Below are 17007 nucleotides of genomic sequence, written 5' to 3' on the forward strand. Positions count from 1 at the left end.
GTTTCCAAACTGTGCGCTTCAAATCCTCTTTTGTGCTTGGCTTTGGGGGCAGGGAATGGGGTGGGGGGAGGGAGGAAGTATTGGTAACGAAGTAGGCCAAAGGTCTCTGCATATAACGAAAGCGTCCTCACCAGTGGTTAAACGCGACAGTTGTCAAGAGTGCCCAGCGCCAGCGGAGAAGCCGGGACCTGCTCTCCTCCGGCTGCTGCGGCACGGAGGGGCGGGGCTGAGGCGGGGTTGGGGGCGGAGCTACAGCCTGGAGCTGCGGGGGGGGGGGTGGGGGCGGAGTTTCAGCTGGAGACCCCCGGCTTCCGACTGGGATGGAGCAGGTGGGAGCTCCTGGCGGCTTCGGTTGTGGAGGGCGGGGTTTGAGACCGAGCCCCCGGTCGCAGCCGGACACCGCAGGCTTTTTGCTTGTGCAACGGCGGAGAAGGGCAGGGCCAGGGGCGGAGTTTTCAGCCCAGTCCTTAGGTTCTGGTGTCTGATTGAGCGGGACGGGTCCTGGGGCGGGTCCAGCTCTGCTTTTGACAGCTCTCTCTTGCACAGCCGCAACCGAGTTCAGTGGGTTTGGGAACTTTTGGCCCCGCTCTCCGCGCGTCCCCGTCCCCCCGTGGCCCTGGCCCTGGCACCGGCCATGAAGCGCATCTTCTCCTGCTCCAGCTCACAGGTGGCGGTAGGTACCAAAATGTCTGGGGAGATGGGCATGGGGCTGGGTTCCAAGCCCTGTGGTGGCAGAAGTCAAGAATCCCATCTCTATGCACCATTGCCTTTTCTCTTTAGTGGTTTTCCAGCTCTTCCTCTCCCGCAATGCAGCTCGCCAGTACTGCCTTCCTCAAGACTAACCTCTGGTTTCTCCGAGGTCCTTTCCCTTGGCTTGTTCTTATTCCCAACTTATGATGTTTCCTGCAGCCCCTGCCCCCTCCTGAAGGCTCCGTCCTCTACTTTTGCTCTGCATCCCAGTACTGAGCCACCCTCAGGCACCTGCCCTGTCCCCAGTCCCTGCTCAGCCCCAAATTCCATTCTGTCTCATGGTCCCATTTTCCAGCCCTGCTTTGTCCTGACAGCCCTGCCCTCCCATATGCCCTCCCTATCTTTGCTGTTTCCTCGCAGCCTAACAAATACTCCCAGCCCTGTGCCTTCCCCTAGCCCTTCTTCATAGTTTTCTCTATCCCCGACCCCATCTCACCCCATGGCACTTCCACTCCCATTCCCTCATCATTACCGCTGGCTCTCAGACATCACTCCAAACCTTTCTAACCGTGCTCCCACAGCAACTGCCTTCTCCTGTTCTCCCCTTCCACCTCTGCCCCTCTCTGGCGAATGGTTTTCAGTCCCACTTTTCCCTCTTTTGCCCGGACCTCCTTCTGCCTGCCCTCTGTGGGTTAATCTTGCAATCTGGTCAGCTTGACAGGCACTGCTGGTGGAGGCAAAATTGCCTAGCTGCTCCCCAAGGAAATAGGTAAGTTGCCTGCAGAATCCACCCTGGCCAGTTCACTGCAGTGTCTGCTCATCAGACTGGTTCTTGGGCCAGTCAAGGCCTTCTGCCTGCTTCTCCCCAGAATCTTTCTTCATTCTAAACCCTCACCCCATTGTTTAGGGCTCATACTCTGCTTCCTTTCACTGAGTTGGGGAAAAGTGATGTGAGAGGAGAGGAGAAGAGTGGATATGCTCTGAAAGTTCCCAGTAGAAGTCCCTCTACTCCCCATATTCTCCCAGAACAAAGCATAAGGAAGAAGATTCCAGAAGGTGGTGGCTCAGGGGAGGGTATAACTTCTTCTCTGAAGATCTCTTATAGAGAGACCCCCCCCCCCAATTTGGAGATGACATTTTTCTGTGGAAATTGGAATTATGGCTCATCTAGAAGTGAAATTGCCAACTACCTAGAGCAATACTGCTTAGCCTAACCTGACTTAGTGATGTCATTCATAAGCAAACATGAGAATGCTTAGCGTCCTCTGCATGGGCAGGCCACAGAAGCCTGAAAGCGAGCTATGGGGCAAGAGTAGGAACTCTGTTGAGGCCTGTTCTTGTCCCACTTACATTTGCTTCTCCACTTAGTTTCCACATGTTGATCAACCAATCAAAAGGCATTCACTGAATGACTACCATAGGTACCAGAAACAGAAGCTACCCAGGCTCTGTCTTAATTCATAAATACTTTCTCATTTGCGTGGACTCTTCTTGTTACTGAAAGTCCTCCACATTGCCCTTCCCTTTCAGGTTTGTGGAGTCTGCCTGCTCCTTAGGAATGGAGAAACTATTTCATTCTTCCTGATTCTCCAATCCTTGGTCAGTGCCTCCTTTCCAAGATGCTAGGGTGAGCAATGGCCTGAATGTTGGAATTGGAAAGTTTTCCTCTGTTCTTTACCCCAGCTTTACAAAGTTTTGGCCATGAAGAATTTCCAGCCATTTCCAGCTCTTTTTAGTACAAGATTATAAGAAATAAATTGGGTGGGTTTAGAACTATCCAGCTGGAAAGATAGGATGGGATTGCCAAAAGCTTGAAAATAGGCCAGTTACAGCTGCAAATTATTTCCTCATGAAACTTCCCCATACTTCTTATGAAAAATTTCTCCACTCCCTGAGTAGCTAACCACTCCGGACCCGTTCATCAGAGAAATAGTGTGACAACCTTCCTGGCCACGCCCAAAGCCTGGCTTCCCAGTCAGACGGAAGTTTGCCCCAGCGCATCCCCACTCCCACCCCTGTGTCCAGGGCCAGAGCCCTGCGCTCTCAAATTGAGATAAGGACTGAAGGATCAGTGATCATTTAAAAATTAATCTAAGTTATCCATCATATAGGCAATTCAACAAACAAACAAAACCCCAGCTCTTATAATCTCATTTTGTTTTAGTCAAGTAGAGGATGCCTTTGAGGGTATCTTACATATTAGCTTATTCTGCCTGTGTAGGAAATAAACCAGAAAATAGCTTTAAACAGTTGGACCTGGATCAGCTTAGAGGAATGTCAGTTACATTTTGAGAGTCAGCTCCTGGTTCCTCCAGGGCAGCCTTTCCATTTCAATTCACCTGTCCTGCAGCGGTAGCCACTCTTTCTCTATTGTTGGTGTGTTCCATCTTGATAGGAAGTTTGCAGGCACACAGCCAGAGATAAAGAGAGGCTGCAATTACTTCTACAAAGGCCCCCTAATCTTGACTACAGACATACAAAGCTTATTCTTGTGTTGGAGTCTGCTGATTAACTTGGTGATCGCTCCCTTGAGGCTATGATGATAATCCAGTGCCCCTTTTCTGAGGTGCTGAGTGAGCAATGGACCGGATCTTGGAATTTAGAAGCATCTCTCTGTCCTTCTTCCCCCTAGTTCTGCAGAAGTTTGGTCATGAAGACTTACCACCTCTTGTAAATTCTTCTTAGTATAACAGATTATAAGAAGTAAATCGGGTAGATGTAGAACTACCTAGCTGGAAAGAAAAGTATCAATATTGCTAAGAAGCCCCTGTACCATCTATACATAAGCCTGACTGTAAAGCATTGGCTGATGTGAGCCAATGAGCCCTTCCTCCCACTCTCCCGATGGAGAATCCTGAGCCCAGGAACATCCAAAATGTGCCCAGCAAGGCTAGGAAGGATGGAGATTGGAACTAACATTTATTGTGCACCTACTATATGACAGACACAGTACTAGGTACTTTATATGATGTTATGTCATTAGGAAACAGGTTCAGAGAAGTTGTTACATGCTGAAATTCACAAGGATAGACAGTGTTAGATTCAGGATTTTTAAACAGAGGACTTCACCCTGAGGTCAGCTGATGGCAGTGTCCTATGCCGGAGGCATCGTTCTAGCTCTCTGCTTTTTCTCAGGGTGACCTGGCCCCCAAGGGACATGGGATAATGTATTCTTACATCTCAGTCTGTTGGTATGTGGAGCAGTCATTTTGCTTATTTTGTCTTTTGAGAATTAACCTGTTTGGAGACTCTTGTGCAGAAAGTAGCGTCTGAGAGTGGGCGGCTTTGCCCGGGAGGCAGTCTTAGACTGGTTGGAAATAAGTAAACTGTCTTCCATCGCTCTGTAGTAGTATGATCTGGCACTGAGAACCAAGATGGGGTATCAAGTGGCCTGGGTTCTAATCTCAATTTTCCCACCATGTTGTGGTATGACTCTGGACAGTTATCTAACCTCAGTGTGCTTCGTTACTTCTTCTGTCAAGTACATAAAATAATATCAGCCCTAACTACTTTCTAGGGATATTGAGAGGCTAACTGCAAAGGCACTTGAAAGGTCTAGAAGGGATTACAGTGCTGTGCCAGAGTAACCTCAGAATCCATCTACCCTAGATAATTTTATGGTTGGGGCGCTTAAAATCTTCCTTGTTTTTGCTGAGTAATTTGTCCTGGCTATATAAACAGTATTTGGAAATGAGTTATTTGGCTTCCATAGACCCTATTTTTCCCCACCTCCTCCCACGGCCTCTTCCTTGTCCAGATGATACCTCATAAAATGCAATGAGCCACCAATCCCCCACCACTCCCTGTTTTGTCATAAGGATGCCATATACTTGTATGGCTCGTCACAGTTTACGAAGAGATTTTATATACTTTAGTTCATTTAATACACAACACGATGAGGTAGTTATTATTTCCCACATTTTATGGATGAGGAACCGGGTTAGAGGCGTTTAATGGTTTACTCTAGGTCACACAGCTGAGAAAGTAGCTGAACCAGACCCTGAACTCAGGCCTGCTGACAAACTATTCATCTAGGGCTCTTTTTACCCTACCACAAATTTTTGCATCCCTTTTTCCTTTTCTTTCCCCTCTCTGGATCAAACCAGGCTTTTCTGTGCTTTCAGCTCTGAGTGTTTTTACACAGCTCTCTCTTTCACACCCCGTGATACTTCTAATTATTGCAATTGCCCCACCTCCTGCAAAAGTCAAGCTGGAATGACAGAACAATGCATGCCCAGGTGTGGCTGTTGTCTGGGACAGCTGCTCCCTGCCAGGAAAAGAGAAGGGAGGTGAGGGAGAAGAAGGGGAGCCGCCTCTTGCTGTCTCCTCAGGCCTCGCTAGAGACCTACCTTTGCCTATTGGCTGTTATTGCCATGGGAGGGGAAGAGTAACTAGGTAAAGGGCATAGATATGAGATGGGAAAACAGAAACTCTATGCTTCTCCTCCCAGTTTTGGGGCCCAAAGCCAATAGGTAGTGATGGTATGACTAGGTATTTGGACTCCTTGTTGGGACCTGAAGCTAGGTGCCTTGATTCCTCACATAGCTGGGGAAAAAAGCAGAGCAGCGTCGGAGGGTGAGAGGCAATGTAAGCCCTGGGGGGAGTGGTCAGTTTGGTTGAATTTGTTCCAGCAAGACCTGGAAGGCAAAAGGGAAAGGAGTCATGGCAGGGACTGCTCTGAGGTTGTGCACCTAACAACAATAAACATAATGATGGTTAAAAAGACCTTTGAAATACTCCGCATTCAGCACTCACAAATGACTTCTAATTCAGTAGTCCCAGCACCTTTTGGTCCAGAGCTGCCAGTCCTGGATACCAGTCCTCAGTGGCACATGAGTTGGTGACTCTTTAACTGGCCCACCTAAAAAAGACTAAAAGATCGAGGCTCAGGAACTTGTGGGACATTGAAAGGACCTCAGGGATGTTCCTTTCCCCTTGCTTGGCATCTTCCTAACCACCCCTTCTTCTTTTCTTTCTCCACTCTATCCCCACCCCCGATATTCATACAATTTGTGGCTCTGGACCAGGTGGAGAAATGGAACCGCCGTGATCAGAAGCTGCTGGAAGCAGTGCAGCGGGGGGACGTGGGACGCGTGGCTGCCCTGGCCTCCAGGAAGTCTGCCCGACCCACCAAGCTCAACTCCAACGGCCAGTCCCCGTAAGTAAGTCCCCACCTGCCCCTTGGTATGGGGTTCCCTTTGGAAACCCCCAACCCCACTATGGTGTAGGACCACACAATGCCTACAACCTCAGCGCCCTTTTTGTGTTAATACGTATTTTGCTACGTATCAAGTGCCGCACAAGTGAGGAAAGAAGGTATTGTCCCTCCGCTTCACCCACCTCACAACCCAGACGTACAAAGCTGCCCAAAAAAGGACCGAAAGCCCACGAAACCAACAGAAAACTGATACATACACTAAATAGAGTATTTCTTCGTTGCACAAGGAGGGTGTGTGTGCTTGGGAAATTCAGAATGAAGTGGTGGCCAGGGGAATCACATGGCTAAGAAGGAGTGATTAGCATAAGGAGATAGTAGCCTTTGTGCCCAAGTCAGCTTTCAAATGTCCGGCCCTCTGCTCTGGTGGCTCCTTCTGTGACACTTCCAGTGACACTTCTGTGACACTGCTAAGAGTGCTGTGCTCAGAACGACAGGTTCCCTGGACACCCCTGTAATAGTCTGAGGTGGCTTAAGATCTGTAGCTCTTATTTCTGTCTTTGCTTCCAGCTTCCTCTTATTTGATGACAGTCAGCCAGATAGCCTTCTCTTTCTCAGAAAGTCAGGCCGGGGGTGCTTCACTGTCTGCTTCTGGGATTGGCTTTGGGATGAGGGAGCAGAGCAGGCAGTACTTATTAAGATTCTCCCATTCCTCCTCTCCTGGTCGCTTCATCCTTCTGCCTCTCGGCCTTGGTTCTGGCAGGTTTCATCTGGCCGCCTCCAAAGGCCTGACAGAATGCCTGACCATACTGCTTGCGAATGGTGCCGACATCAACAGCAGGAATGAGGATGGTGAGTTAGACTGAGCCTTGAGCCACGCCGCTTGCTTTTCCCTCTACAGCAGCAGTGGGCGCTGCCGCTGGGCCATGCTGGGGGTTCCAACTGCAGCCCCCCACCACCCCGCTTCTCTCCTCATAAGTTCTGGTCAGCATTCTTCCAGGGGTTCTGATCCCTGAAGGGCCAGGTATACCTTACCCACTCCCACCTCCACCAGGTACCACGCACTTGGGGAACAGGAATTTCTGGCCCCATGTGGCTGAGAGCTTCTCTCTCTAATCTCCCTCTGATTATCTGTGCGTCTCTCGCTTCCCTCCCAGTGAGTCATCGGCATGTGTGGGGCCACCCATCTCCCTCTCCCCCTCTTTCTCTTTCCAGGAAGCACCGCCTTGCACTTGGCCACCATCTCTTGCCAGCCACAATGTGTCAAGGTCCTGCTCCAGGTAAGAGCAACCCCTCGATACTACTCCTGTGAAGGGAAAAAGTGGACCCAGAGTCTCCTGTGTCTTGGTCACAAGCAATATTTGGTCAAATATTCCCGTCTCATCCCCAGTGACAGAGCTGGTAATCCTTTCCTCATTAATTCATGAACATGTATTTAACAGCTACTGTGTGTAGGCACTGTGCTTCATGCCGTCCTTGGGGGCGGGTCATCAGGCAGAATATCCGGGGTCGGCCTGGCTGTCAATCACTACGTATATACTGAGCTCTGCAAAGACTAACTGCTGAAGGCGGAGGTTTTCAAATTAAACCAAAATCCTACTGTTTTTGAGGAATTGGTAGTCTAGGAGCACGAAATAAAATACACATGTGAAATGACATGTGGACAATTTATACGTCAGTCTCCAAAAGTACAAAAGACACAGTGCAACAGGCCACTGGGCAAATGGCTGTTCTGCTTTGGTTCTTCCCAGCCCTTTCCAAGTTTCCCAATTCGGATCCTAAAGTCCCAGTCGTGGACTCAGGTGTTTTCCCACGCATGTGTATTTCTCTATAACCCGATTTTCTTTAGGCCCTAAGTTTAAGAACCAGGGCTGAAATTCAATGCCTGTCATTGGCATGGAATGGATTGGGTGTGCCTAGTCATTGGCCAAAGCCATGGTCCTCACACCCCTCCCCATGGTAATGAGAGAGCTGGTGACCCAGCAGTGGGAATGGGATGAAGGTGTTAACAGTATGCGCCCTGCTGCTTCCCTTTGTGGCTTTTGGCAGCATGGAGCCAATGAAGACGCTGTGGATGCGGAAAATCGGAGTCCGTTGCACTGGGCAGGTGTGTGCCGGGGGCCCGGTGAGAAACACAGATGCAGGGAGCATAGGGTGGAAAGGGAAGGGCAGGCCCGGGCTGAGCGCTGACAGGGTCGGAGGGTGCAGTGGTCAGGGTCTGACTAGGTGTCCTTCTCTTCCCGTTAACCTCATCATCCCTCAACCCTCCCAGCTTCCTCTGGCTGTGCCTCAAGTGTGCTCCTGTTGTGTGACCATGAGGCCTTCCTAGACGTCCTGGATAACGTGAGTGTCAGCTGGGCAGTGCCCTCCACAGGGAGGTGCCTGCTCGCTCTGAGCGTGGTCAGCCGAGGTCTGTGGCCAGGGTTCCTCTACCTCCTCCCCCTGCTCCTCCGCAAGAGGCATCTTCTGGATTGCTTCTAACCCTTTGAAAAGGAGTATTTAGCCTCAGGATCTGGGCTTTGTTTCCTGGCGAGGTGCGGGGAGAGGAAAGTTGGTAGGATTGTGTCAAAGCCCTGGCTCCCCCTGGCTTCTCACGCAACCCCTTCCCACAATCTGTGCAGGATGGACGTACACCCCTGATGATTGCCTCGCTGGGTGGTCACGCAGCTATCTGCTCACAGCTTCTGCAGAGAGGCGCCCGAGTTAATGTCACAGACAAGCATGACAAGTGAGAATTCCCCCAAATCCAGACCCCGACCAATGTAGGAAGGAGCCACAGGGCAAAGTGTGTGTGTGTGTGTGTGTGTGTGTGTGTGTGTGTGTGTGTGTGAAGGCAGCTTGGTCTCTGTGTTCTGGGTCTCCTTCGTTTGAGCAGTGACTCAGAAGATCTCTGCCTGCTGCTTTGCTGTTTCTTTCCCTCTTGGGGAGCTGAGAAAGTTTTCCTTATACTTTTTTATTCAGCTGCTGCCACCACCGTCTTCCTAGCATAAGTGACGCCGGAAGTAGAATCAATGTCTCTGGACACATTAGTTTAATTCACTGGTTTTCAAACTACCGTCTTCTAAGCAGTGGAATCCTTTTTTTCCAATAAAGAATTTATGCAGCACCTTAATACACACAGCAGAGGAAAACGGAGCCCTTTCTATTGGCCCCTTGCTTTCTATGCTGCAGCTCCAAGTAATGACATTTGAAAAGTTCTGGTCTCACCTAATGCTTTGTCATTGGCTCGTGTTGGTCTATGGTTCTCCTGCCCACACTGAGTGACAGCTGACCTTGTGAGTGGAATTTCTGCAACCAGGACTCCTGGATTCCACCGGGAAAGCCTATGCTCAGATTTGTCCCAACCCACAGATCGGCTCTGATCCTGGCCTGTGAGAAAGGCAGTGCCGAGGTGGCTGAACTGCTCCTGAGCCATGGAGCCGATGCGGGGGCGGTGGACAGCATGGGGCATGACGCGCTGTACTACGGTCTGCGTACCCAAGACAAGGCCCTCTGGGCGCTGCTGCAGCAGGCCATGAACCGCAGGCAGCGGCGAGGTAAAGCTAGTTCTCTCTTGGAACTTCAAGACTCTCCTTGATAGTCTTAGAATCCAAGATGCTTCTCCGAATCCCATTTGGTCCCATGGAAATGATCTAAATTATGATCATTTGACAAATAATTATCACTTTGGCGGAGCATTTACTTATTTATTGCTGCTACTATGAGATGACCCCAAATTCCCAAAAGTATGGTCGCCGAGTTCCTAATGAAGCCGTGTCTGTCACAGAAGATAACTCTGGCTAGTACTCTGGCTGGCGTTTCTGAGTTGTAATTGTACATCTCTTTGTGTGACTTGCTGCTCAACCTCTCTCTCCCCTAGTGGACTGTAAACCCCTCAGGGGACAGGCCATTTTTGTTTTGCTCACCATTGTTGTCCTGGTGCCATAACAGTGCCTGGCATAGTGTCCAATAGGTGAGTGAACAAAACGAATGGGATGGCCCATCTCTGGGATAGGGAACCAAGGTGGTAGGACAGTTAGGGACCCACTGAACAGGGGTGGCTCCTGGCACCTGGAAGACATGTGTGGTAAGGGTTATGACACTGCGGGGCCACTCCTCTCAGAGAATCTGAAGACATAGTGTGGGCCAGAAGCATGTGGGACCTGTTTCCACCCTCATTTTCCCCATGTCTTTTTGTATAGGTCACAGGCTAGTGCAACACCCAGATGCTGCGTCTAAGGTAAGACCCTAAGTGCCACCCCTTCTGATGCACCCCAGGCCATCCCACTGGGGTCTCTCCCAGACAGATCCATGGGGTGTCGAGACAGTCTAAGAGAAGAAAGCCCCTCCTGGGGTGAGGAGCACTGCCTGGCTTTACTTCACTGTTCTATTTTCTACCTAGGCCTCTCCACCTGAGCCTCAGGTGGGCTCTCCGCCTAAGAGCTCATGGAAAGCAGAGCCCGAGGAGGAGCAGGAGGAGGAAGAGGAGGATGAAGACCCATGCTCAGAGGAGTGGAGGAGGAAGTATGAAAAGGAGCAGAGGAAAGTTGCTCAGTTGGAGCAGGAGTTGGCGCGAAAGACACAAGAGTGTAAGGCTCAAGCTGCAGCCTACGTGGGCCTGGAGAACCAGATTTGGGAGCAGGTCCAGGAGCTGGGGCTCCTGCTATCCCAAGAGCCCAGCACTCCAGGAGGTCTCCGTCCTGGAGGAGATGGCATGGAGCAGGGTTGTCCCCTGGATCTGCTGGCTGAGCGCATACAAGAGCTAAAGAAGCAGCAGCAGGCAGCAGCCACAGCCACAGCAAACCCAGAAGCTCCCAAGGAGGCTGAAGATTCAGCCCCGGGCGAGATCCATTATGAAGCCCATGGAAGGTCCCAAGCAGAAGAACAGGGGCCACCCCAGAGGCCAAGGTCTGAGACCATAGGGAAAGTCACAGGCCAGCAACTGACCCCCAACAGTGGACAGGCCCTTGGCCCTGATCATACTGACCAGTTGCTTGCTGGCCAGGAAAGGCCCCAGACCGCAGGGGCTGAACCAACAGGCGCAGTGGCTGAGCCAGTGGGCATAACAGGCACCAACCAGCTCCTGCTACAACTGAGGGAGGAACTGGCTGCGGTGTGGCGAGAAAAGGATGCTGCCCGGGGAGCTTTGTCCAGTCTGGTCCTAGAGGGCACTCTGGGGACGCCCCGGGCTGAGGCTGCAGCAGCTGCCTGGGAGAAGATGGAGGCCAGGTTGGAGCGGGTGCTGGTGAGGCTGGATCGGGCAAAGGCAGGTTTACAGGGAAAACCTGAGGCTCCTGCCCAGGCAGCCAGAGAGGGAGCCCCGAAGGCAGGCCCAGAAACCATCAGCAAAGAGGAGGAAGTGAGGGAGAAAGGGGCTCCTGGGGCTCGCGGGGAGCCTCTAGGGGCCCCTGGTGGGGAACAGATGCCAGGAGGAGGCCTAGCAAAGGGACCGCTGGAGAAGGAGGTGTCTGCACTGAGACGGAGCAACAGTAATTTGCTGGACGAGCTGGGGGAGCTGGGGCGCGAGCGGCAGCGGTTGCAGGGGGAGCTGCAAACCCTGAGCCAGCGGCTGCAGCGGGAGTTCGTGCCCAAGCCAGAGGCGCAGGTCCAGCTCCAGCAGTTGCGACGGAGCGTGGGGCTGCTGACAGAAGAACTGGCGGTGGAGAAGGAGGCCACGGAGAAGTTGCGAAGGCGCCTGGCCTCCCAGAGCAGTGGCCTCCGAGGGCTGTGGGACTGCCTGCCCGCAGACCTGGTGGGCAAGGGGGGTGCCCCGGGCAAGGCGGCCGAGCCCCTGGAGGAGCTGCAGGCCTGCATCAGCACCCTGGTGGCCAGGCACCGCGAGGCCCAACAGGTGCGCGCGCGGCTGGAGGAGGAAAACCAGCGGCTGCGGGGGTCCCCCGCCCTACGCGGGGAGCCAGGCGCCTCCTCAAAGGTCCCAGCATCCTCCGAAGTGGCCGCTCTGGAGCAAGACCTGGGGAAGCTGGAAGAAGAACTGCGGGCCGTTCAGGCCACGATGAGCGGGAAGAGCCTGGAGATCGGCAAGCTAAAGCAGCTGCTCTACCAGGCCACCGAGCAAGTGGCGGAGCTGAGGGCCCGCGAGGTGGCCAGCCTGCGGCAGCACGAGAAAACCCGGGGCTCGCTGGTGGCCCAGGCCCAGGCCTGGGGCCAGGAGCTAAAGGCTCTGCTGGAAAAGTATAACACCGCCTGCAGGGAAATGGGCCGGCTGCGGGAGGCTGTGGCCGACGAGCATCGCAGGAACCGGGATCTGGCCGCCAGGGCCGCGGAGCAAGAGCGGCAGGCCTGCGAGATGCGTGGGCGCTCCGAGCAGTTTGAGAAAACCGTGGAGCTGATGAAAGAGAAGATGGAGCATCTTCTGGAAGCTTGCCGGGGCAAGGAGGCCAAGGTGAACAGGCCAGGCAGTGGTGGGGAGCAGCGGGGAAGGTTTCTCTGTGTTTAGGGGTTTGCTAACCTGTATCTACCTTTGGTGCGTCAGAGTAATACTCCCAAACAATCATTTGCAAGGACCATACTGTGTTCTCTGGCTCTGAGGGGATTTGGGGTTGAGATTAGAGGTGAGGTATAAATAGAAGAGAGAAGGGGACTTAGGTATTAAACTTTGGGACTCTGGCTTCAGAAGCAGTGTGGTCAGGGCTACCATTGGTGGAGTATATGGTTTATTAGCATTTTGACTTAAATCGTGTATTATTAGCCTGAGAAGAGGTCTGATAACATGGTGGGTTGCTGTGGTTTTGCTAAGGTTCTGAGGGGGTGACTCAAGGGCTGATGGATGAAGAAAAGTAGACTGGGCTATAGCCCCTCTTCTCCCCTCCCTTCAATCCGAGGAGGTTCTACAAAAGGTTTCCAATGACAAAGGGGGCACCAATGCAAAGAAAAAAGGTTTGAAAACCACGGTGTTAGGTACCTGAGTTTCCTGCTGACTGCTCCAAAAGTGAGTGTCAGTCTACGTGTTTCTCGCCGACATGTTTTATGAATTCTAAAAGAAATCAATTTATAAATGAATTGAATAATTCTAGAACTACCTGTGAAATGAATGAATTCAGGCTTCTTATTAATATTTGAGTACACGATCAAATTTAGAATGATTCAAAAATATAGGGAGTATATGTTTTACATACTATGGAGTGCCTGAAAATAGAAGGAATATTATACGGCATGCGAATCAGTGGGGGCTGGGGCTAATTAAAGGAGGGATTCTGTGTTGGGGTTGAAGGAGAAAATGAAAGAGGACAAATGAGCAAAAGAAAATAGACTCTGGACTGAGTTTGTCTGGGTTTGAATTTCAATTTCAAAACCTACTGATTGCTCTTGGGTGAGTTATTAAAGGCCCTGAGTCGCTAAGCCTCAGTTTTTTCATCTATAAAATGAGGATAATTTCATCTATGTCATGAGGATTAAAGTAAATAAGATATTGTCTTTCAAATACTCAGAATAATGTTTCAAAAACGGTAAGTACTCAATCAAAGTTAGCTATTTTTCTTCTTCTAAGTTACCACCATCCCTAACATTGCTGGTTATCATTAACCACATTTGTGCCCCAACCTCACAAACCACACAAATTCATCTCTATTTCTCTCAGGGGTCAATAGTCAGAAGTATGTCAGGATCCTGTACAGAATTGAGAGCATAGATCATGAATTCTGAGATCTTGGTCCAAATCATGATTTCCTCACTTACTAGCCATATGATTTTTCACAAAGTGCTTAGCTCAGGTTCCTTATCTACAAAATGTGAATAATAATACTTCTCTCAGAGAAGCATTGTTCTCCGAACAGAAGTAGAGCTGTTTTGAGGATTAAATGAGACAGAGCTGTGTAAAAGTATCTGGCACATGTTAAGTACCCAATAAAAGGAGGTTGACCTTGACCCTAGGTGCTGGTGGGGTAGGAAATGACTTGGGTCTCACTGGTTCCCTTTCTTTCCTTTTGGACTCAGATCAAGGAATTGTTGAAGAAGCTGGAGCACCTTTCAGAGGAAGTCCTAGCAGTTCGGGGAGAAAATGCTCACCTTGCCCTGCAGCTAAAGGTATGTTTGGCCCTCAGGGAAATGGACACTGCTGGAGAAGAGGGTGGACAGTGGAAGTGATGTGTATGTGGGAGAGATTCTGGGAATTGCAGAGGTCTGGCCGGGCAGTGGTCCAGGCTGGGCCAGTGACAGCTGGGGGAGCCTACTGGCCCAGCTGACCATTTCATTTTATTGTGCCTCATACTTGGGGGATCAGGGTGAATGTGGGAGGGTAGGCACATGACCCCCACTGATGCTCACTGCTAGGATTCCCAGAAGAACCACGAGGAGATCATCTCCACCTATAGGAACCATCTACTGAATGCTGCTCAGGTGAGCATGGGGGGAGGGAGAGACAGAGAGCTGGGCAGGGGCTGTGGCATTCACCCTCGGGGTCCCTTGTCTTACCTGCACATACTTGCCATTTCTTGGAAAGCTGGAATTTAGATGATCTAGTGCCGGGTCTCTGGATCTTATGAGGTAGATCAACAAGAGTTGTGTGTTGAATGTCAGGGGAGGAGGTATTTGCCCATCCCTTTCAACTCTCCGATCTACTATAAGGCGTTTTCTTGTCTCTTACGCCCTTTCTCAGTTCCCTCCTAAGCCAGCTTATCCCTCACCAAGGGAGAAGAGGTGGGTGGCTTGCCTCTTTATTAGGAACAGTACAAAGAACTGAAGACTTATGGTACCTCAGGTGCTCTGTTCACATCCGTAGTTGTAACCCTCTCAGCAATCCTGGAGAGTAGATATCAGTATCTTCCTTGAAAAGATTAGGGAACAGTCATGGAGAAGTTAAGTACAGTGAGGGCTCATACTTAACAAACAGCATTCCACCGTATCTCTGCCCATTTTCTGTTCATCTCCTTTTCTTTCTTTTCTGCCGCCTACAGGGCTACATGGAACAAGACGTATACAACATCCTACTACGAATTCTCAGCAAGCAGAAGGAGTGAGGCAGCCTGGGCCCTCAGGGGTGAGTCGTGGGTTGAGAGTGATGAAAGAAGCAGCTTGGAGAAAGGACTTGGGAAAGGAGGCATAAGGATGAGAATTGGAGTCTCCTTTGGGGGACCCCTGTGCAGCATAGAGCATTTGAAGTGATGTTATTGAGAAGCCACAGATGGGGAATCACTGGGTGGAGTCAGGAATTGGTGAGCAGGTAGAGGGTAGGGGCTGACATGGGATGGAGACTGAAAAGAGGAGCTGAGTGACTCTTCTAAAGTCTGGGGTAGAGAGATACCCGTGAACCATGGTGTGACAGGGGTGTGATAGGGGTACAGTGCCGTTTCCTGGGGTGGAGCGCTACAAATTCCAGAATCTCCTTCACTCCCCCACCATTTATTCAAACAGTAGTCATTCCCCATTTTCCTCCCCACCCGTATGCTGGTGGCCGTCTTTTCCAGGCCAGATAGATGAGGTCCTCTTTAGCATCTTGGCATGAGTGGGAGAAGACTGAGGCTATGGAAGTGTGTGCATTTCATCCTTGAATTTCTTCTTTCAGGGAGGAAGAACATCCTGGTTGCCAGAGGCTCCATAAGGCTGTAGTGGGTGAGGGGTTGATCACTAGGAAGGATGTGGGTGGGGCTTCACCTGACATCACGGACCCCAGACCTGAGAACCTGAGCTCTGGGATCTGGAATCAGCATGGATCTGACCAGAAGAGGTATGGGTGGAAGCCAGCTCTATGGAAAATAAAATAGGAGGCAGTGTGGTACTGGGTTGTCTTCATTTTTTTCTGTTTAAAGGGGAGGGGGGGAAAGAATCATAAATGGCCCCATAAATCAGCAGCTTTCAACCTTTGATTATGATCCAAAGTACATTGTATGTCCTGTGTGTACATAGTTGAAATAGTATGTACCGTTACTATTTCTATTCTAGTCTATTCTCTGCTACGATGTTCCACTGAAAAATATTGGTCAAAACACATCCACTAATGAATGGGTCGAGACTTTGAAAAACAGTCCTCTGTGAAAATGGGTATTGACACTTCCTTTCTCTTTCTCAAATCTGTCTCTTACCGACTGACACATTTCTACACATTTTTTTTTTCTACCTTGGGATTCCCGAGTCCACTGTTGTTCTTAAGGAGGAGAGATTGAGAGACCTGGATTTTGAGGTGTACAATCTAAAAGATTCTATCATGTATTAAACAGTGTGTTTTGAAGCACATGGTCTCATGTGCTCAGTGTTCTAGTCTGGAAGGGGATGAAGGGATATTCAGAGGTGGCTTCTTCCCTCCAGTTCTGTTCTCAGACTGAAAAAATGTATCTCCTTGGTCGCTTCCCATGGGTCTCCTCCCCTTTCTGTGTGTCCAACAGCTAGACCGTTAGGTGAGAAAGAGGCAGTGAAGTCCTCCAACATCTGGAGTTTTGGTTTGGTGGCCCACACTTTGATCCCACCCCATTTCTTCTCTTAGCCCGCCCCCTGCTGGGTTATGCTGGGTCAGCCAGCCGTGGTTTGGCAGTACAGAGACTGAACTGGGTTGAGAGAAGAGTGGGGAGGGGCTGTCGTGGAAGACGGGGCCACGCAAGGGCTGCAGAGTTTGGCTCCAGGGTTTGGCCAGAAAAGAGCAGTTGTATGAATGAGATCCTAGGAGAAGATGAGAGTCAGCTTTGGGATGTGTGTGGATGGGTACAGGACTGCTTTAAGGCAGGGAGAATAGAGACAGAGGGATTGATGGAGAAAGGGAGAAGGGGTACAACTGCTAGAAGAAGAGCCTCAAAAAGATCCTAGTCATTTCTATTAAGAGGAATGAACCTTTCTTTTCTTTCCTGCTCTTAGAGTTACCAGAAAATATAAAAGGCCTGACTGTTACATTCCTTATTACATGGGGTATAGGGTGGGAAGAATGCAGAAACTGCCAAGAGAAGGGTCCAGAGAGGGGGAGATCATTTGGCTAAGTTCAAGTATGAGTCAGGAAATAGCTTCGGTAATGGCAGCCAGGCCTCAGGCTCCCTCCGGACTCCTGGAAGCTGATCCCAGGATGGCTGAGCTGTGGAAATGGTCAGTGATGTTAAGATTAACGCAGGAGTAGAACCTTCCCCAGCCTTTGGTCTTCCCAATCTCCATCTATACAACCCCATAAACTGTGACCCAACAACCCAAGCCCTGAAATTCTCCTTGACTTCATAAATAAGTCTCTCCCAAAGTAACCGTAATCCTAA

At 50.5% G+C, this 17007-nt stretch overlaps 1 protein-coding gene across 1 annotated transcript; it reads left to right on the forward strand.

The window, feature by feature from the left end:
* Positions 1-519: 519 nt before the first annotated feature.
* ANKRD35 (ankyrin repeat domain 35) lies at positions 520-15556 on the forward strand. Its single transcript, XM_081025211.1, has 14 exons — positions 520-673; positions 5718-5848; positions 6609-6697; positions 7061-7125; positions 7895-7952; positions 8118-8188; positions 8467-8573; positions 9197-9381; positions 10027-10064; positions 10227-12227; positions 13778-13867; positions 14114-14179; positions 14737-14819; positions 15345-15556. The coding sequence occupies exons 1-13, from the start codon at positions 635-637 to the stop codon at positions 14797-14799; spliced, it is 3003 nt and encodes a 1000-aa protein (XP_080881337.1). The 5' UTR covers positions 520-634; the 3' UTR covers positions 14800-14819; positions 15345-15556.
* Positions 15557-17007: the final 1451 nt, after the last annotated feature.

The sequence above is a fragment of the Rhinolophus hipposideros genome, assembly GCF_964194185.1.
Source record: "Rhinolophus hipposideros genome assembly, chromosome: 19".
NCBI lineage: Eukaryota > Metazoa > Chordata > Mammalia > Chiroptera > Rhinolophidae > Rhinolophus > Rhinolophus hipposideros.